Source organism: Acinonyx jubatus, chromosome C1 (genome assembly GCF_027475565.1).
Source record: "Acinonyx jubatus isolate Ajub_Pintada_27869175 chromosome C1, VMU_Ajub_asm_v1.0, whole genome shotgun sequence".
Lineage (NCBI taxonomy): Eukaryota > Metazoa > Chordata > Mammalia > Carnivora > Felidae > Acinonyx > Acinonyx jubatus.
The window spans coordinates 139,726,624-139,752,246 of record NC_069381.1 but is presented as its reverse complement, the minus strand read 5'-3'; the positions used below and the strand labels follow the sequence as shown (position 1 = coordinate 139,752,246).

The window sequence follows — 25,623 nt, the reverse complement described above, 5'->3', positions numbered from 1 at the left end:
TACATAGTAAGTCTTTCAATAGCTAGGACTCAACCTTTCTGACTCTCTCTTTCATACAAAGCTATAAACACAATAGGAAAAAATATCGAATCTCAAATGAATGAATCCTTTTGGAAAAGAAATATTGACCACCTCGTAATCAAACAAAATCAACACACATGTACATTGTAAACATTTACCCAATTTTGGGGTGCTCTCTTGCAGATTAAGTATAAGCAATCAGCAGAAATGGAAAAAGCCAATTTCACTTCTGTGGTTGATACTCCAGAGATCATTCATGCCCAGCAAGTCAAGAACCTTTCAAGCCAGGTAAGGACATTCATTGGAATATCACTCATAGACCCCAGGCTTGAGGAACAAAAAAGTCTTTCCATGAATACCTAAGTAGCCTCTTTCAAAACACAGTTTTGCCCAACAAAAGAGAAGTTGAGATTGCTGTATCCAAATTAAAATAGATTATGGGAGGGAACTTTAAGGTGCTGACAAACTCTTACATGGTACCACCCATGTTAATGAATCAGTATTTTAACAAGTAAAATCTCCTATAATGTGGGTATAAAATTTATGTGCAAATCTGGAAGAAACAAAGTAGACAGTCCCTATCTGGATTAACAGTCTCCTTAACCAGATTGAAATAGGTCATCAACACCAACCATGCAATCTAACCCCAATTCTTTCCATGAGAGATAACTCTCTATCTTCCCACAAACAGAAATGAAGGGAAGTAGAAGGTCTTTTATAGACCAGGCTATACCCTCATTTGTTTTCATTTTCAGTGATATCAGGGATCTGCAATTTGTTTAAGAAGCTACAAGGTAGAATTTTTGCTTGTCTTCTGAGCAGTGAGTTATAAAGCTGTCGTGACCTGACTAGGCTATGCATTATAAACACCTGAGAATATAATTTTCCTAGTCCCACCCTGGAATTTTAAAGCTACTAAGACTGATGTAGGCCCTGGAAATCTGTTTTTATTTGTTTGTTTCTTTTCAGTCATCACAGGTGATCTCTCAATGGCCAATTGCGTCAGGGAAATTATGGATTTAAATCCTATACTATCAACCTATAATTTTATATCGTAAAATTAGACATGAAAAATCGTTATCACTAGAGAATTGTTTATTTAAGAAATAGATATATTCAAATGGGAGAAATAAACCTTTTGTTTTGGGGACGGGTGGGGAATCATTTTATTAACAAAATTATATGGGCCCCAAACTACCATGTTGTGTTCATTGGGGGAGGTCAGCATTCTTGGGGCTGTGAGAGGCTTGCCAGCTGTATAACCTTGAGCCTTTTGACACTGCTGATCTTTCAAGAAAACCCAAGAGTGCAGGCCTTTTCCAGGGAAGAATTAAATCACTTACTCTGTTTTCCTGGGACTTTTCTCTGCTAGTTCCTCAAGGTATAAAATATGGCCAGACGAGTTACTTCCCTCCCAATTTAAATTAGTATTTACCTTTCAGTGATGTAGTAGTGCTGGTACTTTCTACAAAATTGCTTCTTGGTTTCCAGTGGAAAGTACATATTTTATAACTTCTAAATCTCATAACTTGGGGGTTAATGCAAACAGTCTAAAAATTCAGGATAATATATTAAATACTTTTTTTTTAATTTTTGTTTTTAATGTTTATTTTTGAGAGAGAGAGACAGAGTGCGAGTGGGGGAGGGGCAGAGAGAGAGAGAGAGAGAGAGAGAGAGAGAGACAGAATCTGAAGCAGGCTCCAGGCTCTGAGCCATAAGCACAGAGCCTGATGTGGGGCTTCATCCCCCAAACTGTGAGATCATGACCCAAGCTAAAGTCTGGCGCTCAGCTGACCACCCAGGTGCCCCATATACTAAATACTTCCTAATGCCAGGGATCTGGGACTCTTGCCTCTCATAACACCCCCAAGTTCCAAATACAAACTGATCACCCCTCTTAGTGACCATCACTAGCTTGGCCAAGCAGTTAAGGCAGCTTTTGCTCAATGTTAAGAAAATAAGAGGAAAAGAAAAGGGCACCTGGGTGGCTCAGTCGGTTGAGTGCCCGACCTCGGCTTAGGTCATGATCTCACAGTTCGTGGGTTTGAGACCCACATCCGGCTCTGTGTTGACAGCTCAGAACCTGGAGCCTGCTTCGGATTCTGTATCTCCCTCTCTCTCTGCCCCTCCCCTGCTCGCTGGCACTCTAACTCTCAAAAATGAATACACGTTAAAAAAAGAAAAGAAAAGAAAAGAAAAAAGAAGGACTGGTCTTACCCCTTTCCCAGGAGAAAGAAAACTCTTTGCCTTACATTTGTGTAACTAAGAAAATTCATTCAGGTTACTTTTTCCTGAACTGGGAATGTGATGAACTGTTCTTTCCTTCCAGAAATCTTTGTTTTAACTGGCTTCCTGTTAAAAATCTAAACTGAAATCTCTTATTGACTGAAACAGCTATCATCTTTGAGATTAAATCTTTCAACATATGAATGTAATTCATAATGTGTGTGTAGTACAAGTTAGACGAGAGAGCTGTACAAAGAATAGTTTTATCCCCTTGCAAAAGTAGCTAGCTTTTCTGCCACACCCAAACTTCCCTGAAAAGTGGGAGAAACTGGAGCTAAACAAAGCTGGAGAGAAAAGTGAAAGGACTTAGTGACAAGCAATAATAGAAAAATCTGGTTCTCAGGCAGAGTATGTGTTCTGCTGCAAAGATTAACCAAAGTGAGTCAGTTCTGTTGCAGGGACTGACTGTATAGGTATCTGGCAGAAGAGCAGACCTGTGGGCACAGTGTCCAACCAAAGGCTCGGCAGGGGCAGGAAAGCCTGAGAGAGGTGAAGGCCAGCTGAGAGCCTTGGCCAGTCAGTTGGTCGTAATGCTGTTTAGCAGAGCCCCCAGTGCTGCAGCATCAGAGCCACATTCTGGAAGTACCTGGTGGTCCTGCCTGCCTGGTGCATCCTGTGGCCAGGAACCCCAGCCACACATCAGCTCAGCAAAAATCTCCTTGTCACCAGCTAAGGCCAGCTTTACAGAGGCCTGTTGATGGCTCCTAACCCTCCTGCTTTTCTCTCCCTGCCTGTGGAAGTCCGGCTTCTGGCTGGTTCCCTATCCAGTTCACAGTAGGCACCCCAATGCCAGGAGCCTGGTTGTCCCCTTCCTCGGTGGGCCAGCCAGCGAGGGCCTCCTTCTGCCATCTTTGCCGTGACAGTGGGTCTTACTGAATGCCCAGCCTCAGCTCTCCCAGAAAGAAAAGGCATGGCACTCACTGACCAGAGAGGGCCGTGCTTTAGAACAACCTAATATCCAGGAACAGTCAAAAACCTACAAAGGACTTTCCTTCTGCTGACTGAGCAGGAAGGGCAGTTTTAGGTCCCATTGGCCCATATTCCTGTGGTGTTCTCCATCCTTATTTCTTGGAATCTATTCTCAGAAAAAGTACAAGGAAGATGCAGAGAAGTGCATGTCCTATTATGAGACTGTTTTGGACACTCCAGAGATGCAGAGAGTCCGGGAGAACCAAAAGAACTTCAGCCTTGTAAGTTTTTATTGAATCTAAGACCCAGCCCACTGATCCCTGGGATAAGGCCGGCACTGTGGATGCCTTTGGGCCTACACACTTGGGCCATCCCCCTGCAGTGGGGCTGTGCGGTGGCCCTTTACAACTCCCACCAGTGGCCCAGGAACTGTGTGCTCCATTCTGCTCCGGATTACCTGATATTTCAGTACCAAATCATAACGTGAAAGACCCACCTGCTACTGTGTTAGTAGCTTCTTGCCACTGCATGTGAACTGTCTCCATCTTCCATTCGTGCTGACATTGGTCTTTTTCAAAATCGATTCAGGAAGGGATGCATTTTTAAGAAACTTAATTTGATACTTTACAAATTTTAGCGTCTTTAAAATTTTTTTATATAAAATTCTTATTAAAGAATTTCCCTTTGGCTATCAGATCATGATTATTGTGGCATACATATTTTTTTTTAATTTGGATTTTAACTTCCTTTACACAATATAGACAATTTAAAATATATTTTAAGATGTTGAGATCTTAACAAGATGTTTACTCTTTCTTCATAGCTCCAATACCAGTGTGACCTTAAAAACAGTAAAGGAAAAATTACAGTTGTTCAAGACACGCCAGAAATACTGCGTGTTAAAGAAAATCAAAAGAATTTCAGCTCGGTATATTTACTATTTATTTTCCATTTAATGCTAACCGAATAATTCCATTCTCCTCTGTAGAAATATGCTAGCCTCTTATTGATTCAGACAATTAACATCTAACCTTCCCAGTTAATACCAGCGGTTATTTGATCGAATTTCCCATACTTTGCTCTAAAAACATCACGCCGGGGACTATTTGAAATAACAACTTAAATCTGCTAACACAGTAACTTTTCTTTCTTCCTAATTTTTTTAATCCCAGAGGAGTAACACATGTTGTCTTGTTCCATGAAGATAGATTTCTTTTTGACATTGTGATTTCTTTTGTTCTCCTTCCCCAGAATAACTGACTTCACACTTCTTTAATGGATTTTGTGTTTCATATGGGAGGGTTTTCTTTAAATCAACATTTTCCTGGTTTTTCTCATCCTGTGTTAATACAGTACGGTAATCTTCAAAGAGCTCTCAAGATCTGGAAAGTTATCCGTGTTGTATATATGGTAGGAGTTACTGATGCTGATGCAGATGTCAGATCGTCAGATACTCCGGTACCTTGCTAAGGACATTCTCTAGTGTCTTTTGTTTTCACAGAAGCCATGTTTCCTAGTCTTTCTCCAGGAATCGCTGGGCTTTGTTTTCCTCTGTGTAACATTGTCCTGATTCTGAATGGCCAGGTTTTATATAAAGAGGATGTCTCTCCGGGAACGGCAATCGGAAAGACCCCTGAGATGATGAGAGTGAAGCAAACACAGGACCACATTAGCTCGGTAATGACGCCTCCGTGAACTCACCTGCAGTGTCTTCTGCCTCCCTTTGATAATTTACTTTGAGGGCTGAGCTGCCCTCAGAACCTTTGTCGCCAGGAGCTGCTGGAATGTGTGCCTGTGCTGAGCACCGTTGCACAGTCAGTGCGGTGCTGAGCAGGTGTCATGAGGGGAGGTTATACGTAGGAGATGGAGAGGCTGGTATCAGAGCAAACCAGAGCTAGATGCTGGTTCAAGACGTAAAAACAGATTTTAGTCTGGACTGTTAAAATAGAAGAAAGAGATCGGAGTATAGAACTGGGCTCAATTTCAAACACTGCAAGGAAAGCTAAGAATTTATGGGGCATCTGGGTGACTCAGTCAGTTGAACGCCCAACTTTGGCTCAGGTCATGATCTGGCGGTTGACGAGTTCGAGCCTCGTGTCAGACTCTGTGCTGACAGCTCAGAGCCTGGAGCCTGCTTCGAATTCTGTGTCTCCTCTCTGCCCCTCTCCTGCTCATGCTCTGTCTCTGTCTCAAAACTAAATAAACATTTAAAAAAAATTTTTTTTTAAAAAGAAAAGGATTTATAATTGGGGGTGGGAGCAGGGCAGGGGGGTAAGGAGGCAGAGGGAGGACAGAAACTTAGAGAAAATGTCAGGGGTAGGGAGGGTTCTGGCTGAACCTACCTAACCAGATTCTTGCTGGCAGCAGGCCAGGGGGACCAGACTTTGCCTGGTGGGCTAAGGAATTTGGTCAGATAACAAGAGTGATGAGATACCAAGGGTAGGGGGATTCTGGCTAAAGGATTCTTGCTAAATTTGGGCAAATACAAAGACGGACTTGGAAGTCCAAAAGTTGAGGCCTGACTGGAAAGAGGAATCAGAGGACCCTGACTAATGTTTGGTCTAGGAGAGACTGTTTGTCATTTGTAAGAAAATAGAATATGTTAAAGTCAAAAAATCAACCTTCCTAGATATATACATGTGAATATATCTGTCCTGGCCAAATGAACTATTGGGCATAAGAACATCGGAGTGCACGGAAAGATGAGGGGCTACAGTCTAAGTATGGACTCCTCCTTCACCCCACCCTTAATTGATAGGAAAGAGATCAAGTGTCCTTGTCCATAATTGTTCTCCGACCCAGCATCAGATTGGGGCCCCGTTCACACTAAGTGTAGAGTTTGTATTATTTAAATTGTGACTTTACAAACTGCAGAGCTACTAACCAAACACATGCACATATTCCCATTTTTATATCTGCAGGTGAAGTATAAGGAAACCATTGGACAAGGAACGCCAATCCCTGACCTGCCTGAAGTAAAACGTGTCAAGGAGACACAGAAGCATATTAGCTCGGTAATGGCCCGTGTGTTGGGCATGCATTTGTGCAACCAGCCACCTCCCAATTGCTACCTACCTTTCTGTCATCCCTTCTTCCTCCTACCAAGGGCTTCCCGTGCCTTGAGGAGGGTGTGAATTTCCCTCCCTGCATCCTAGATAAGAAACTTCTGTCTTCACATAATTAAGGAGCAGAAGGGACTTGGCTTCTTGATTAATCATCATGCCTGCAGTTTCTAAAGTAAAAAGTGCCAGCAGTAATAAGATTATCAGAATGATTTCAAGTGAGTTAAAAGATATCAATATAAAAATACAAAATATTACATATATATAATTGTGTATATATTGTATTATATATATAAAATTATATATAATTTTATATAAAAACATAAAATATATATAAATATATATATAAAAATATAAAAAATATATATATAAAATTATATATATAAGATTTTATGTTACTCTTATATATATCTTTGCGTGAGTATGCACCTCAGGTTATTCTCCCCCATCCAGGAAAACTCTAGGTAGACTTGTGAAGTCTATGCAGCCTTCTCCTCTCCCTTTCAAGATCTCTTGCCCTGTATCGTCTGCTGTCTTGCAAATGCATTGTGTCTCTCAGGTGCCAGCTGTCATTTATCTACCCACAATGACATACAGTAAGCATGTTCTGTATAGGAATTTCAGGCACCTGTGCATAGTGTCTATCTGTGGGGGAAGGCTGTGAGGGATGGGGGTGGTCCCTCACACCTGAAATAATCAGGTTAAGCATATGTTTCTCCTGACCTCTATCAGGCTAGCCTAGCCTCTCCTCCCCACCTCCCAACACTGTGTGCATGTACACACGCGTGCACGAATGCTCACTCCCTCACTCCCTCAGCTTTCCCATCTGTAAGCAGATTCTAAGCAAAAGCTGGCTACTAGCAAGAGACACTGTGGAGCTTGGGAAATAGTTGATGGCCAATAAAAGGTGACGACCTTGTTCTTATAGGTTCTGCTGGTCTCTGGAGGACCGAACTCTCATTGCCATTAGGAGACCCTTGATATCTCTCTTGCAAACTGCTCATACTATTTAGATCTCACTCCCTTTTCACTCTTTGCTTATATTCTGGCTTCCTTATGGTACAAATTTCAATCCAGATTTTTGTGGCCACCAGTTGAAGAAAACTCCTTTAGTCACTTTTGATTACAACTTCCTGTCTTTCTCTGGTTACATTTTGTTCTGTTGTCCATGACCAGGTCTGCTGCCTTGCTGGGTAAAGAAACACAAGTTTGTCTAACACGGTAGATTTTTAAAGATCCCTAACAGTTTCTCAGCAAAACAAAGATATCACCATTAGTCTGTCAGTATTTTCAGAATTAATCTGTGACACAAATTCCCACGTTGTTCATGTTGACCCCACCCATGCTCAAGTACACCATAGGATCTATTTATTTAAAAAGAATTCATTCATTTCTTTAGGCTGACAATTCTTAACATTAATCAAGAGGGAAGAAGGTAAAGAAGGAGGCCAGAGGCTCAAGAAGTTCCTTACTCTTTTCATTAGAATTTACAGACCTTTGATATGACCCCTAAAAAATAGGGACATCCCTCAGTTTGAAAACTAGTAATTTACATGATCCAACAGTCATCAGTAGGAATTTCCAGGGAAGAATTTTTGAAAAACACACTGTTTAAATCTTGTCATATTAAGGGCACCTACAGACTAGGTGCCGCCTAGGAATTTTCAGTAGAAAACACAAAACAAAATTCTCAATAAACCTGAAAGAATAGTGTGTCACATGATTATAAGATTTTAAACCACATAACCTATGTATTAAGTACAAATCTACTGCGGACCTACTGATACTAAATGTCATGAAATGGTTAGATTTTTCTCATTGTTGAATTTATTACCACTTTTTAATGAATTTTAGGACTGTATTAAGTGTTGACTATAGAAAATGTGTACTAAATTACACATTACACATTAGTCTTCAAGGTAGTAAAATTACTAGTTTTGAAGAGGGAACATAAAATTTTGTGGAGTTTCTTTTGCTTATCCCTTGAGTGTCTTATCTGAAAGCAGATTGTTTTTAGGGGTTTCCACCACACAGCCCACACATGTGGCTATAATCTAAAGGATTCATGGTCATTTTACCTTTTTGGCTAATTATCTCCTACAGGTTATGTACAAAGAAAACCTGGGAACAGGCATTCCAACCCCTGTCACTCCAGAGATTGAGAGAGTCAAACGCAATCAAGAGAACTTTAGCTCGGTATTTACAAATATATCAAATAAGAAACTCTATTTCCCCATTTAAAAATTTACAAGAATAACCCATTATCCTTTTTTTTTTTTTTTAAAGTAACATCTTAACAATCCTGTGTGTGCGTGTGCGTGTTATTACCTGACCAAAACCATCTGGACTTAAACATAGTGACTCACTTTTCTGATGGTACTTTAACATTTTTAGCAACTGACAAGTGTGGATACTTAGGTCTGAATTACTGTATGGAGAATTAACACCAGATCCCTCATCATTATACTCATTTCCTATAACCAATGTACTTTTTCATCCCCAGAATTAGCATGGTAGACTTCATCATTAAAGTGGTGAAGAAAAAGGAAAAGCATTATCCTTACTAAATTAATTACTCACCGAAAGATTCCCTCTTCACACCAACTCCCTGCCCCTGATTTTCTCCCTTCCTTAATCTTTGTGCCTGTTTTGAATGTCTTTTGGGTGCTTTCTTGTATCTCACAGGTTTTGTACAAAGAAAATTTGGGGAAAGGAACCCCAACACCTATCACTCCAGAGATGGAGAGAGTCAAACGCAATCAAGAGAACTTTAGCTCGGTATTTCTTAGGGGCATAAATAAAATCCCTTAATTCTTATTTAAAATAATATTTTTAACACATTACAAACATATGATTTTTCTCCCTGTAAAATTACTAAATTCATATAATGAAAATAATGATACCAAATATTACCTCAGTTTTCAACCCAAATCTAATTTAGTAGTTACTTGAGTTCTGGTGTGAAATTTTTAACTGTTTTCCCTAAAACATAACTATTGGTCACTTCCTTAAAAACCCATAATATTCAGTGTTCTGTGTTTTTCCCCTCTCAAATCCTCCTTTAATAACAATAAGTATTTCTAACTGTTGTGGCATAAGTCAAAAGTAAAAATCTAACATCCTTTCAAAAGGTCAGTGTTAATTAGAATTTTATTTGTGCTTATTCTGGCTCTGTTTGATGTTATTTTTTTGTGTTTGTAGCCTTTTGTAGAAGAATGTGACTCTTAATATTTCCATTCATGAGACGACAGAACAATTTACAGTAACTCAGAAATGTGGCTCAGTTAGTTTGTGTACCACAACAGATATAAATGAGGTTTACTTTGGAATAGCTTAAGGACTATTGAAAGCTAATGTTTATTTAGCTTCTAATACTTATTAATATTTATTTTATTCCCCCCAACCTCTCTCTCTCTCTTGTTCCCTATTTTAGCATTACCAACAACTCATTATGGATATTAATTTCAATGAACTTGAACACTATTTATTTGATCAGGCCTAATACCTCTGTCTTTGAGAGAAGACCTATATTAGTGACTCCTGCCTGCAGCCTGGCAGCTCTGTCTCTATTAATGCCACTTAGAGATAGACATCCTACTGTGTGTGACGAAATGTCAAAGTGATTGGTTCTATTTCTTAAAGTTGGTCAGGCCTATTTCATGCCATTATGAAAATAAACAAAAATACTTTTAGAGACTAGTTTGAAGGTTAATTACCTGAAAGATGGGTCCATGCTGATGTGATTGTTGGTTTTGTGCACACAGATTTTGTACAAAGAGAACTTGAGCAAGGGGACCCCCCTTCCTGTCACTCCTGAGATGGAGCGAGTCAAACGCAATCAAGAAAACTTTAGCTCGGTATTCAGGAGAAAGCTCCTTTAATTCCATATTTTAAAAATAATAACAACTTTCTATAAAACAAACTTCTCACTATTAGTCCCTTTAAAATAATGAGTTTAACATTTTTTAATATCATCAACTGGATCCTGTTTTCACGTCTTTTACTTACCATTTGATTCTAACATTTTATACCTTCTATAATAGTCCCTTAAAACTTTTAATTGGTTCCTTTCCTTCTTTTTTCAACTTTTATGTTGCCGCTGGGACTTTTGAAGTTCCTTGATATCCAAAAACCCCAAACACCATAGCTCTTATTTACTCAGAACTCTTGTTATTTGATGCTTCTGGGTTAGCAGAAGTCCTAGACATAGGACTTGAGACCACATGCAGAACTAGTGGCTCTGGCTTGGGAGCAGTGGTTACTTTAACCTAGATCCTATCTGGATAAACACAGGACAGAAAAAGAAAGTAGCTCAGTGTTGGAACCCAAAGCAATCTTATCTTGACACTTGTGCTGAACAAGCTATTCCATGAATACAGATCTAGACCTTCTGATTTTTTTTAATATACAAATCAAATCATAAATGTATGTTTAATGTTATTTTTTCTTGTATTAATGCTATTGAAAAATTCCGTAATAGTCTGTGAAACTGCTATATAAGGATTGTAACAGTCACTTATGCCTGAGATAGAAAATCAAATGTCAACAGGAAAATTTAGCTGGAGTTTTTTTTGGGGGGAGCAGGTTTGATCCAAAGTGGCTTTTATTGTCACTTTAAATATTTTCAGAAAGTTTTATTCTTCCACATAATTAGATCAGTAACTTTCTTTGGTCCCAGTGTCTTTTGGTTTTGTTTTCCTTTGTTTTTAATTACTATTCACTAACAACCTTTCGATTTTGTTAAATTGTCAATGTAAATTAATGTTACCTTTGGAATGTTATAGTCATTATTTTCCCTGTGGGGGGATGATGATGATGATGATGATGATTTCTTCTTTTAGAAGAATTAAGGTTTGCATTAATTTTCAAAACCATATTTTAATTATTTTCTTCTACGTTAGAGTAAGTATACTGTTTATTATCTGAGATCGTAATGATCCTGACAGTACTGGGCAATTTTTTTTTCCTACGTAACCATTGTGTTCATTTTTACACAGGTTGCATTTAGGCAAAATTGTCCGGTGGTGCATAGAGCTTTCAAGATTCTGTGTGAAATAAATAGTACTATATATTAAAACATTACCTTTCTGACTTGGCCACCTCCACAATTTGAATTTACTCAACAAAGACCAATTTTGCTATATTGCACAAATTTGGCCTGGGGATTTAAATATCTATTATTCTGCAAAATAGATGTTCTATGTAGGTAAAATAGGTATTTGTCAATCTAATTAAAAAATAATTTTTCTATTGTACACTAAGCACTTTAGTGCCTTTATGAAATTATTTGTAATTTTTTCCTTAATTCCCAACACAGGAACAAACATTCAGTATAATATGAGTTGATATTGAGTTGAATACCAAATACACTGGCACGTTAGCTAAGGAAATATGGAGCGTGTTCTCATCCCGATCTGTATTTGAAGAGATAGGTTGACTTGGTGAATTTGTCTTTCCTGTTTGGTGTCTGTAGTCTCGTACGAGGGTCCCTACAGGACAGATGAAAGGGCTGTTTTGACTGCTTTTGTTTTTTCTGGATGCTCTCTTGTGTCATACAGGTGTTGTATAAAGAAAACCTCGGGAAAGGGATCCCAATTCCCATCACTCCAGAGATGGAGAGAGTCAAACACAATCAAGAAAACTTTAGTTCGGTATTTAAAAGAAAAAAAAAATCCCTTTAACTATTTTTAAACCAAAAATTAATGGCTATAATTTTAATCTAATCAGCTTATCCCAATAAAAATTTTGACATGTCTTGTTCACAACTTAATGCTGCCATTTCCTATGAATTCATTTCCCCATTTTGGTTAAGTATTAATATAATCATTTGACTTATAAAACAAAAAAGTGTTCAGTATTCTATCCCAGGCTTTAAAAACATAACCTTCTCAGTGTCTAAGCACCCACATTTATCCTGCTTTGGCAAATCTGATCTGAATGTAAAGCTTATAAAAATTTATTTAGCAAAGATCAGAATGTTGGTCTCATTTCTGTTCTAACTTTCTCTGCCCCTACTGGTGTTTGTACAGATTTTTTGAAGTTTCCTTTTTTAGAATCTTGTCATTGCTCTCCATTTGCTTTAAAAATAAGTAATTCTCCCAATGTGTTCACCCAAACTAAAAATTAAATACTTGGACTTCTTTTGAAAAGTCAACAAAAGAAGGTTTGTGTAGGTATCTTCATATATACAATGTTTCTAAAACCCAAATACCCTTATGTGGATTATTAATAACATTTCCAAATCAAAAATAACTTCCTGGGTTCTCCTTTTGTCTCTTACCCTTTTAATTTTTTTTCTCTTCCTCATAACAAACTGGGGGCACTAATCCTTCCCTTTCATGGTGCACTCTGTTGCTCAGTGCTACAGGGATTTGTTCAAACAACAAAAATAACAAAACTTTCCTATCTCTTCATTTTTGCTGCTCTTTCCTGCATTCCCTTACTTATGTCTCTAGGCTCGTACAGGTTGGATCTAGAAGCTTCTGGTGTTTCCTTTCCTCTAACTCATTCTCTTCCTCTTTGCCCTTCTACTCCCCACTTCTCCACAAGTGGGGGAAAGTGGTTGATTGCTCTTTTTGTTCTGGATGCTTTCTTATCATACAGGTGCTATACAAGGAGAACCTGGGGACTGGAATTCCAATCTCCATCACCCCTGAGATGCAGAGAGTCAAACACAATCAAGAAAACCTTAGCTCGGTATTTTGGAAAGAAAGGGAAAAAGAAGATGCCATTTAACCTCATTATTAAATAGATACTTAACATTTATTCCTTTTTAAAACCCACTACCCTTCCTTTGTTTCTAATATACCTCACTTAGCAAAAAGACATACTTTTTTATGTTACTACTATATATTTTTATGTTACTACTATGGATTCATTTTTTTTATATTTTAGTTAATTGACTTCTATGCCATCTGGTATTGAAAAAAATATTAAAAAAAAAAAAAAAACACTGGTCTTTAGTTTGCTTGGATAACAACAAAACCGAGTTCTAACCATCTCAAACCCCCACGTGATTGGGAGGCAGTGTGCTCACAGAAATGGAACAATAACATGAATAACTGACAACCTTTCCCCAGCAGCTGAGGTCCTTGCTGCCCTACGGTCCTCTTCCCCAGCCCAAGACTGGCTGCCATTAAAATAGTTTGTGGCAAATTGTCAACCTGTAACTCCTGTGTCATGTGGTAACGAGGAAGTTGAACTTGTTTTTAAGAATCTTAAAAACCAATGAAATATTACTGATGCCTGTTTTTTCTGGATGCTTTCTCATCACACAGGTGTTGTACAAAGAAAATATGGGCAAGGGAACCCCTATACCTGTCACTCCAGAGATGGAGAGAGTCAAACACAATCAAGAAAACCTTAGCTCGGTATTTTGGAAAGAAAGGGAAAAGAAGATGCCATTTAACCTCATAATTAAATAGATATTTAACATTTATTCCTTTTTAAAAACCCACTACCCTTCCTTTGTTTCTAACATACCTCACTTAGCAAAAAGACATACTTTTGCATTTTTACCTTGTTACTATGGCTTCAGTTTTTAATTTTAGTTAATTGACTTCTATTCCATCTGATATTTTAAAATATTTTTGTTTAAGCCACTGGTCTTTAATTTGCTTGGATAACAACAAAACCGAGTTCTAACCATCTCAAACCCCCACGTGATTGGGAGGCAGTGTGCTCACAGAAATGGAACAATAACATGAATAACTGACAACCTTTCCCCAGCAGCTGAGGTCCTTGCTGCCCTACAGTCCTCTTTCCCAGCCCAAGACTGGCTGCCATTAAAGTAGTTTGTGGCAAATTGTCAACCTATAACTCCTGTGTCATGTGGTAACAAGGAAGTTGAACTCGTCCTTAAAATCTTAAAACCAATGAAATATTACTGACGGCTGTTTTTTTCTGGATGCTTTCTCATCACACAGGTGTTGTACAAAGAAAATATGGGCAAGGGAACCCCTATACCTGTCACTCCAGAGATGGAGAGAGTCAAACACAATCAAGAAAATATTAGCTCGGTACTTTGGCAAGAAAAGCAAAAACTACTTCTTTAATGATTTAAAATAATACTTATTAATCCTACTTTTAAAAAACAACTTAAATTTTGTGAATTTTGTTTATCACATGTATTCTTCTTTCCTAGAAGGCTACTCTTAGCTTTAACCCTGTAATAACAAGATTGCTTTAATCCATAAAGTTCTAATATCAGGAAGTAACAGATTTTCCAATAAAATATCCTTTCACTCATCTCTCCCCAAACTTACTCTCTATCTACTATCCTCAAGGTCTCTTTGTTTTATGCACTCATGAAATTTGGGGGGTGGCATGGTAGGTATGAGAGCTCTTTCTGGAACATTGGAGTTGTGATCTTCTTCAGCTTTTGCACCCATGACTTTTGGTTCTAATTTATCCTGTCAGATTTAGACAAAGAGACCTTGGGGAAATAACCCCTGATTCTCTTCTTCAAGGATAATGACATTTCTATTCCATCGGATATTTTTAAATATTAAAAAAAAAAAAACACTTGTCTTTTAGTTTGCTTGGATAACAACAAAACTGAGTTCTAACAATCTCAAATCCCCATGTGATTGTTTGGAGGTACTGTGCTCATAGAAATGAAAAAACTAAGATCCACTAGTGATTTCAGCACATGACTATCAATTTACTTAAAAAGGAAAGTGTCACTCGAACTGTTTTTGCTTTACCAATTTTAATTTTTTTTTTTTGTCTTTAGCGTGGTCTTTAACTGTTAGCTTTAGTAAACCATTTCCTGTAAGCCTGTGCTCTGTGATATTATATATGTTTAGTGATTACTGGTGGGGGGGGAGCGGAGATTGGGATTCGTATGGGGAGGACACTAGCTCGTGTAAGGAAGAAGCCTGCGACCCCTCACATCAGCGCTATGTGTGGGTTTCTCCAGTACTTGAGCACAGGGCATCAGAATCACCCGGAGCACTTGTTACATCAGATTGTAGGGCCCTGTCCCCACAGTTTCTCATTTTCTGGTTCTGGTGTGAGGCCAGCAAATTTGCAATTCTAGCAAAGCGCTCAGGCGATGCTGAGCTTGCTATTCAGGGACCCCACTTTGAGAACCATTACTTGAACAGAATTCCTTCTCTTGAACATCATTTCCCAAACCCATTCCCCATGAATGACACTGAAGGGAGACACTGAGGTAAAGGATTTATGGTGATGCTAATGATGTAATCGCTGAGAACATTTTTCCTTACTGAGAAGTTTGCTGGTGAACTAAAGTAGGAGACAGAGCACGGATGACAGCAGGGAACAAAAGAGTAGGAGAAATCCTTGTTTGTGGGCCCAGGATTGTATGGATGTGTCTATATACAGAGTTGCTGCACAACCAACCATCCAGTCGCCCACTCCTGTGTAGGGACCGGCCCCGCCTTCTCGGTGTCACTCAAGCGCATTCCCCTACAGTCCTTTCTAGATGATCTGTCTGGTGCTTGAAATTCATAGACTAGTGGGAAAATGAAGGCTGTCTTTCATCCTTTTTGGGGCACACTGCAGTTCTGTCAGGCGGTCTGCCAGGATGTCAGGGCAGGGGCCTACCCTGGAAATGTGTGTCTGGCTGTAACTATACTCAGCTTCCTTTGGAAACATACCTCTTTCCGCCTAACCTTGTTGCCTAAATGGTTTGACACCCTGAACCTCATAACAAATTATCTATTCCGTTTAATCTTTTGGTAACTGTAACTGTTTTTTTTCTTTTTGGCTTTTTGGATCCATTGGACCCGCGTAGGTTTTGTACAAAGAAAATGTGGGGAAAGCCACCCCAACCCCTGTCACGCCAGAGATGCAGAGAGTCAAACGCAATCAAGAGAACATTAGCTCGGTATTGTCTTGAGAAACGAAAATGCTTTTAACTTTGCAAAGTAACCCCTGCAGTTTGGCCTGCTCCTAACTCCATCCCAGGTTAAAAACCAGCAAAATGCCAGTTTTTTTAGAATCTCCTGTAAATGACCTACTACATGCATTATTGCCATTAACTATTTTTTTAAGCTTTCTTCTCGAGAGCCGTTCTCACTAATGTAGTAGATTAAACCTGGAGTTTTCTTCCCCAAATCGCATTATATTTAATAGCCTGAATATTGCCTCTTGGTGATTTTCGGGTCCAACTTTGTATCTCACAGGTGTTATACAAAGAGAACCTGGGGAAAGCGACCCCTACACCCTTTACTCCTGAGATGGAAAGAGTCAAACGCAATCAAGAAAACTTTAGCTCGGTATTTTGGAGAGGAAAAAAGAAATCGTTACCCTTTTAATAAGCCTGGCAATCATGGTTATATCACTAATTTACCTCACATTTTTCCCAGAACTTTTGTTTTAAGTTCATCTTTACCCACTTAAAAACAACCAACCAACCCCTCCAGCTCAAACTGATTTAATTCTTTCTTCTTCTCTGGCTTTATACAATAACATTTTAATGGCTTTATCTCCCTGATGCGTTTCTTATACAGTGTGATATAATTGAGCCGTAACACAAGCTAGATGATGGTTTTCAGAACTGGTTTTCTGCTTTCTGATGTCTGGATGCTCTCTTGGCTCCTCTAGGTATTATACAAAGAGAATATGAGAAAAGCAACTCCGACACCTGTTACTCCAGAGATGGAGCGAGCTAAGCGCAACCAAGAAAACATTAGCTCGGTATTGTCTAGGATTAAACACAGGAGTAGTGCAACAACTTGGAAAATAACATTTTAACATCATAGAAACACGCCTTTCTCATTCACTTGGAAAGCACACTAAAATGAAAAAAAAGAAATGCAACATCTTGGAAAATAACATTTTTAACACCATAAAAATGTGCACCTTCTCATTCAACTGAAAATTTACATTAAAATTAACACAACTGTGCTTTTAAATTCCAAATGATCATACTAAGAAATAACAAGTTAATTGCCAATGTTTTCTCTTACCTTTATTTTACTCCAAGGTAGTCTTATATAACCAACTAGGTAGTCTTACATAACCAACTGTAACAAATTGACTTCCTAACAGCCTCAATCTTCTGCTCTCCTTTATTTTTAAGGTATTCTATGAAACAGGTAATACTCTGAGGTGGATGCCTTCTTTGGCTTTGGTATTTTGGGTTTTTCATGTCTGGAGGACCTTGATTTCTGTGTTAACATATGGGTTTATGAAATCTGGACATAAACCTGTGAAAATGATCACTTGTTTGGAAGTTGTTTAGGGGCACCTGGTTGGCTCAGTCAGAAGAGCATGCAACTCTTGATCTCAGGGTCATGAGCTCGAGCCCCATGTTGGGGGTAGAGATTAAATAATACATTAATTCAACTTTTAAAAAATTAAAAGGATAATTGTTTTCAATGTCAGAATCACACCTAGTGCCAAATACCATCCAGTCTGCTGGTGCTGCAATTCCCAGCAAATCCAAGAGACCAATTTCTTCCGATCCTCTTTGAAATTCTACTGTGCTCTGTCTCCCTTGAAAATCAGAGTTGCATTTTCAAAGACAAAACTTGTCCTTTCTCTCCTGATGAGAGCCCTGCCTATTTGTCCTCATGCTAATCTGTTCAGCCGTTAGTCAAGGGTATCACTGGGTCTTTTCAGTTGACTCAAGCTTCCCTTCCCAGCTACTTTTATCTCCATGTGCTGGAAAAGTTTTGAGACTTCAGAATTAGAACAGTACCATGACCTGGACTTAATTCATGGTCTCTCCTCTATCAGGTTCTTTATTCTGATAGCTTCCGGAAACAAATACAAGGCAAAGCTGCCTATGTCCTAGACACTCCAGAGATGAGACGGGTGCGGGAGACCCAACGTCACATCTCAACGGTGAGTCCGGGATTCTTCAGGATTGACGGGCCAGCCTGCTGGATCAGGTGGAAAAGGAAATGATCACACCGTCATATTTTTACAAAGTGATTTAATGAAATTTCAGGTGAAATATCATGAAGACTTTGAGAAACACAAGGGTTGCTTCACACCAGTGGTGACGGACCCTATCACTGAACGAGTAAAGAAGAACACACAGGACTTCAGTGACATTAACTACCGAGGTATTCAGAGAAAAGTGGTAGAAATGGAACAAAAACGGAATGACCAGGATCAGGAGACTATTACAGGTATATGAGGCCTACAAGGAAAATCAACTTAAACTGAGGGGGTAGAAGAACAGGAGTGGAATTACCCCTAGGAAGGCAAAGGATAAAGGGACCTCAGTCTGTTTTCACTAGTTGTAAAAGAAAACTGATTTCACGGCTTGCAAAGCTGATCTCTCTTCTTTCTTCTGCTTTGTTCTCCTCTGAGAACTAAGCTAAATTGGTGTTAGTGGTCCTGTGGTTAATTAAGCTCATGCTTTGCTTTCCAATCTTAGGTTTACGTGTCTGGCGTACTAATCCGGGCTCAGTTTTTGACTATGATCCAGCAGAAGACAATATACAATCACGAAGCTTACACATGATTAATGGTATGTTATAGCTTATGACATAAATGTCATCATTTAGTGGGCTAATATCGGTGACCTCAAGGAAACTCAAGGGTCTTCAGTGTTCTCAGTTGTCATTCCGCAAAGAAACACCTCCCTGACTGGTGGGACAACATCATTTTCTACGAAAATTTTTATCAGGGAAAGATTGCCTCACTGCCTCCATCTAAATCTCCTTAGGCCCCAGTATTATCATTTTGTTTCTAAAGAAAAAAAAGGTAGTACATCTTTCTATTGGAGACATAATGGAAAAAAATACATAGGCACCGGGAAGAGAATGAATTTGACCTTTGGCAACTTTCTGAACACTCATGTCATCCAGGAAGATTATTAACAAGACAGGCCACATGCCTTTGTGTCTTCTGTTCATGTTAAAATGTAGAATAATACATAGTGCTTGTCCTTAAAGGATTTACACTCTATTCTCCTGATGGAGAGACAAGTAAATCAGTGGTTACACCCTGACACGTGCAGTTTTAAAGGTCTGCATACAAATTGTAGGAACTCAGAGAAAGGGATCTAAATTAATTTGGAAGTGAGGGAGGGCTTTCTGGAGTTTAATGTGGAGTTTGTGAATTTTGATGAGTCAGGAAAACGGACAGGGTGGAGGGAAGGGGTTGTGGGCCAGGACAGGCTGAGATTTGAAGCGTGGCTGTACCGTTTAGCAGTCACGCGCCCTTCGGTAAGTCACTTAAGCTGTCATGTGGAAAATGAGGATGACAACCACATGATATACAAGGGTTTCGAGGGTTTAATCTGTGGAAGTCTACCGAAAACCACGCTTCGCAAATCCCCCACCCCACCGAACTGAGATTCATTACAGTCAGGCTTTGCTACCGCGTTAAGTTTCACGCCTGCTCCCCCGCCCCACAGCGCAAGCGCAGCGCCGGAGCCGGGAGCAGTCGCGGTCGGCCAGCGCGCTGAGCGTCAGCGGCGTCAGCGGCGGCGGCGAGGACAAGTCCGAGCACTCGGAAGTGGCCGACCAGCGCCTCTCCACCTACAGCGATGGCGGCGTCTTCTTCTCGGCCACCTCCACAGGTACAAGTGGGTGGCCCTGCCCTGGACAGTCGCTGCCCGCCCGCTGACTGGGTTACTAGGGCAGATGCTTTCAGTTAAAAATTTTTTTTAAATCTGGATTTTTAAAAATCATTTCTAATGATGAGAAAAGCCTAGAACTGTGGAGAAGCACATGAAACCAGATGTTTCATTCATTAACTTTTATGAGAGTCTCCTTTCTTGGAAATCGTTCTTTTTAAGTTAGGGGAAAAGAGAACCCTGCTCCACTGTTTGACACTGATTAAATGACGTCTAGCCACCATTTCTTCTCGTAAACTACTTTACCCCTACCGTGTAGCTTACAAACATGCGAAAACCACGGAACTCCCACAACAGCGATCGTCTTCAGTTGCCACCCAACAGACAACGGTATCCTCTATCCCATCTCACCCATCTACCGCGGGGGTAAGTAAGCAATCAGGAGCTTACTGAAATCATTCTTATCTTTTCATATGTGCAATAATGATTATCGCTATTCTGGTCTTTTTTTTTTTAATTCCAAGTTTTAAATTCTAGTTAATTAACATATAGTGTAATATTGGTCTCAGGAATAGACTTTAGTGATTCACCACTTATATACAACACCCAGGGCTCATCACAAGTACCCTCCTTAATGCCCATCACTCATTTAACCCATTATATGCCCACCTCCTCTCCATCACCCTTCAGTTTGTTCTCTGTAGTTAAGAGACTGTCTTAGGGTTTCCTTCCCTGTTTTTATCTTATTTTTCCTTCCATGTAATGCTTTTAATACACATCTCATGCTACCAGTAATATCAGAAACCTTTCATTACCAAACTCAAATTAATTAAAAAGCATTATTCAGTGATTTAGAACAAACTAAAGCAAATGATCATTTGGGGCTCATTGGTCCTACCCACTATCTTACTGTATTTGCTGCTTGGAATCATTCTTTTTTTTTAAATTTTTTTTTAACGTTTATTTATTTTTGAGACAAAGACAGAGCATGAATGGGGGAGGGGCAGAGAGAGAGGGAGACACAGAATCGGAAGCAGGCTCCAGGCTCTGAGCCATCAGCCCAGAGCCCGACGCGGGGCTCGAACTCACGGACCGGACCGTGAGATCGTGACCTGAGCTGAAGTCGGACGCTTAACCGACTGAGCCACCCAGGCGCCCCTCATTCTTGAAGAATATACATATGTGTGCCCATGTCACACATATAAACACGTCATTATCTTAGATTTCCCTTGTTAAGAAGAAGAGATAAGTCAAATCATGTTTACAGTTCACCAGATTACTTAAAAAACTGTTAGTTTAAAACCCTGGACTCATTTGTAATATCACAAAAACATCAATTCTTTAGGGTTGAAATAAAAATATTTGTATGAAGAAACTATCTTTACTAAAAGCCATAAAGATCTAAGTATTGAGACCCATTATATTTCAGGAAGGGAATCTTGTAAAGTTGTCATTTTTCCTGAAATAAATACATAAATTCAAGGCAACTCGAGTCAAAATCCTAGAGGAATTTTAAACCATTTTGTATATTAATCCTAAAATTTATTTGAAAGCGTAAAGATGCAAGAATAATCAAGTAAATTTTGAAAGTGACAATAGGAACTTATTAACCAAATAAGAGCAACACATACTATAAAATTGCCATTAAATATGGATCTTAGCATGGGAATAGATGTGAAAATAGATGAGGTCCAGAAATGGACCCTTAAAGAATTACAGATTAGCAGGGGGGAAAAAAAATCAAAATTGTAAAATACTATAGAAAAGCGGAGACTACTTTTATAATACTGGGGACAGGGGAAGACCTTCCTCAGCAAGTTCTAGAACCTAGGAATGTGTAAGAAAAGACCACATATATTTAACCATAAAACTTTAAGTGTTTTTGTAACAAAAAGAAACATGTCAAACTGGAAGAAATATTTGTAGCATACATAACAAAAAGATTTATATCTAAAAAGCATAACACTCAAAAATTCATTGACAAATTATTCCCCTTCCAGTCAAAATAAGAAAGACCTGTATGCAAATGAATAAACAACTTACAGCAGAAGAAATAAAACACCCAACAAAAAAGATGTTCACCATGATTGCTAACCAGGAATATGCAAATTAAAACAATAAAGTAGCATATTAGAACATTATGGTAGTGAATAAAAAAAATTAACATGCACATACCATTTGACCTTTCACCTTTAAAAGCTTTTTTTTTTTTTTTCTAAAATACTTGCCTGAAGACAAACATTTGGGGATTAGTGTAAGAAAAAATGGTAACAATTAAAAGACCAAAAGTATAGACATGGCTAATTTGTGATATTACTAAAATATGGAAAGACCTCAAAGCTGTATTAAATGGAAAGAACAGTAAGTATTATTTATAGTATTGTTCTACTTATACAGCGGGAAAGGGGAAACCTATCGCTGAATATGAATATATGTATGTATATTTCAGAATGCTAGGAAAAAATATGTAGGTTATATACTAATTAGTGCCTGTTCCTATCAAGACAATTTGGGCACTTTCAATCTTTATCTCCAAATTGTTACAGTTTTTAAAAATCTTATTTTGCTATTCTAAGAACATTTAACATGAGCTCTACCTCCTTACCATATTTAAAAATTTGGGGGGGGAGGTGCTGGTGCCTAGGTGGCTCAGTCAGTTAAGCATCTGACTTCGGCTCAGGTCAGATCTCACAGTTCATGGGTTCAAGCCCCCATCAGGTTCTCTGTCAACATGGAGCTTGCTTCAGATCCTCCCTCTGTCCCTCTCTCTCAGAAAGATCCTCTCTCTGTCCTTCCCCCGCTCATGCATACTCACTTGCTCTCTCTCAAAAATACATATAAAACATTTAAAAAAAAAAAAAAACTATTTTTGAGATGAGGGGGAGGAAGGGGCAGAGAGAGGGAGGGAGAGAGAATCCCAGACAGGCTCTGCACTGTCAGATGGAGCCCAACACAGGGCTCAATCTCATGAACTGAACCACGAGATCATGACTTGGGCTGAAATCAAGAGACAGATGCTGAGCTGATTGAGCCACCCAGGAGCCCCTCCTTCTTACCACATTTTTAGGTGTTCAGTACATTCTTATTCACTATAGGTTCAAGGCTGTGTGTGCAGATCTCTAGAGATCTCCAGAACAACAGATCGCTAGAGCTTATTCATCTTGCTTAACTAAAACTTTATGCTTGTTGATTTTAATTCCCCATTTTCCCCTCCCACGATACAGGTTTTTTTGTTTGTTTTTTAAACATGTGGAGGATAGCTTGTAGCAACTTTTACTACTAACATGCTCCCAAATTCCAAAAGTGAGAGATACATGCAATATTGCTATGGCTTTTCAAATTTTTCTTCTCCAAAACACAAGATTGACTTCCTCAAAAGGGAAGAAAAGGCTATATATAAAACATTCTTTGTTCATACAATTTTATGAATATATTAACATACTATTAAGTTCATCATTTGAAGTGTACAGGCCCAGTGATTTTCTTTGTTATTCAACCACTACCATAATCTAATTTCCTAATATTTCATCACCCTAAAAAAACCCTGTACCCATCAACAGTCACTCCCCATCCCCCACCATCCAATCCTAAGTGATCCACTAATGTACTTTGTTTCTACTTGCCTATTCAAGACATTTCATGTAAACGAAATCACACAATATGTGATCTTTTGTGACTAGATTCTTTTAACTTAATGGTCTTAGTTCATCTAGTTGTATCATACAGCAATAATTCATTTCCTTTTATCAACAATAATATTCCATTGTATGAAAATCTCACCTTTTCATTCTTCATTCATCAGTTGGTGGGCATTTGGGTTAGTTCCACTTTTGGGCTGCTATCAGTGGCAGATGTAGAAGTTATTATGTGGACGTATTTACCTACGTAGGACCGGAATATGCTAACTCTGTATTTAAGATGGGAGAAACTTCCAAAACTCTATTCGGAGTGGTTGTACCATTTTACATTCTCACCAGCAGTTTATATGGGTTCAAATTTCTCCATATCTTCCCCTAAACTGGTTATTGAGTATCACCATTCTCATGTGTGTGAAGTGGTATTTCATTGTGGTTCTCCCTGATGACTACTAAGGTTTGAACATTTTTTTCAGGAGATTATGGGCTGTTTGTACATCTCCTTTGGAGAATTCAGATCTTTTGCCCTTCCCCCCACCTTTTATCAGTATTGAATTATAGTTCTTTATATTTTCTGGATGGTAATTCCTTACCAGATAGATGATTTGCAAATATTTTCTCCTATTTTGTGAGTAGTCTTTTTACTTTCTTGGTGGTAGTTGCTCATTCTATTTTGTGCAACTTAAATTTGTGAAGTAAGTTGTAAGAGACCTTAAAACTAGGTGTTTAGGGTACTTGTTGCAAATCTAATATGTATTTTTTTTTTTACCTTTTTTCATCTTCACAAATAGAAAATCTTCCGTGCCATGTACGACTATATGGCTGCTGATGCAGATGAGGTGTCCTTCAGAGACGGAGATGCTATTGTAAATGTTCAGGCGATTGATGAAGGTTGGATGTATGGCACTGTGCAGAGGACCGGCAGGACCGGCATGCTGCCAGCCAACTACGTGGAGGCTATTTAAGCATTTCAAGTATCGCACCTGTCTAGAGGACCTGCAGAACCTCTAGTCAGTATTTCCGTTCAGACACTCCACTGTTACTCAAGCTGCCTAATGATCTTTTTGTGTCAATATGACTAATAGTTACACCATCCCTTAATTTGTTTCTATATGAACTTCAGTAATTCTTCAAAGAAAACAAATGTTAATATCACCAATCTGTTCAATTATTAAACTAGATTTACTTCATTATTTTCTGGACTTGGATATAAAACTTAAGAGACAACATTAAACCCATAGGTTCATTATTTTTAAAACTGTCATTAGCAAATTTTCCATAGGATTTTTAAATAAGTTTAATTATAGAATAGGCATTTTAAAAGTCTATGCAATGTTATTGCTGTATCAACCCAGAGTCTTTCTCCATTATGAAAATGTTTAACATTTAATACCAGGATTCTGAACATGTTAAACACATTAAGGAAAAAATGGCAGAAATACTCCCCTTTTCTTGCTTACCGAATGCTGATGCTTTTAATTCTATTCCAGTTCTGAAGTTATAAAGGTGACAGTTGATATAAACTGTTGATAAGCTAGTAACTAATAAAGTCTATAATTCTGCAATAAACACCACTGATGTAATCACTTATTTTTTAATAGTTTTAAGATCTACAAATAAAAAATTTCAATAAAGCAAATCCATTACATTAGACTTCACCAAAAAAAAAAAAAAAACTTAAAAAAATGTACTGTTAAAAATGCACAAGCATAGGCTTTCTCAGATCTATACTGTGTTCAGTAAGCTTCCCTTATGGCTCAGCTGATAACATTTTAGAAACAGCTATGGGATCAGCAGGTGACAACCAGGAACTCAGTGGCACAGCAAGTCCCACCACTACTATTTCCCGTTGACCTGCCCCCTCCAATATGCCCTTGGCAATCTCGGAAAAGGGGGCAGGAAATGTATTTGAAGAAATAAAAGCTGAAAACTTCCCAAACCTAAGGAAGGAAATAAAATTCAGATCCAGGAGGCATAGAAGTCTCAACAAAATCAACGTCATGGAGTTCCATACCAAAAAACAGTAATTAAAATGGCAAAATTACTAACAGAGATTTTAAAAGCAACAAAATAAAAAGTTACATACAGGAGTAACTCCGTAAGGCTATCAGGGGATTTTTCAGTTGAAACTCCACAGGCCAGAAAGGAGTGGCATAACATAATTCAAACTGCTGAGAGATAAGCACCTGCAGCCAAGAATATTCTA

At 38.6% G+C, this 25,623-nt stretch overlaps 1 protein-coding gene across 26 annotated transcripts in view; it reads left to right on the top strand.

The window, feature by feature from the left end:
- The window catches only part of NEB (nebulin), a 212,133-nt gene extending 187,147 nt beyond the window's left edge, over window positions 1–24,986 (top strand). For 8 of the 26 annotated variants that reach the window (XM_053215075.1, XM_053215069.1, XM_053215068.1 and 5 more), the window contains 21 exons: window positions 205–309; window positions 3,393–3,497; window positions 4,040–4,144; window positions 4,801–4,893; window positions 6,138–6,230; window positions 8,382–8,474; window positions 8,964–9,056; window positions 10,043–10,135; window positions 11,837–11,929; window positions 12,882–12,974; window positions 13,556–13,648; window positions 14,204–14,296; window positions 16,039–16,131; window positions 16,430–16,522; window positions 16,851–16,943; window positions 17,988–18,095; window positions 18,202–18,385; window positions 18,637–18,729; window positions 19,621–19,785; window positions 20,102–20,208; window positions 24,209–24,986. In XM_053215075.1, the coding sequence (XP_053071050.1) occupies window positions 205–309; window positions 3,393–3,497; window positions 4,040–4,144; window positions 4,801–4,893; window positions 6,138–6,230; window positions 8,382–8,474; window positions 8,964–9,056; window positions 10,043–10,135; window positions 11,837–11,929; window positions 12,882–12,974; window positions 13,556–13,648; window positions 14,204–14,296; window positions 16,039–16,131; window positions 16,430–16,522; window positions 16,851–16,943; window positions 17,988–18,095; window positions 18,202–18,385; window positions 18,637–18,729; window positions 19,621–19,785; window positions 20,102–20,208; window positions 24,209–24,382 (2,262 nt within the window). In that variant the 3' untranslated portion in view covers window positions 24,383–24,986. The remainder of the gene's footprint in view (window positions 1–204; window positions 310–3,392; window positions 3,498–4,039; window positions 4,145–4,800; window positions 4,894–6,137; window positions 6,231–8,381; window positions 8,475–8,963; window positions 9,057–10,042; window positions 10,136–11,836; window positions 11,930–12,881; window positions 12,975–13,555; window positions 13,649–14,203; window positions 14,297–16,038; window positions 16,132–16,429; window positions 16,523–16,850; window positions 16,944–17,987; window positions 18,096–18,201; window positions 18,386–18,636; window positions 18,730–19,620; window positions 19,786–20,101; window positions 20,209–24,208) is intronic. The other 18 variants (XM_053215056.1, XM_053215054.1, XM_053215055.1 and 15 more) reach the window with 18 other exon arrangements.
- The last annotated feature ends 637 nt before the right edge of the window (window positions 24,987–25,623 follow it).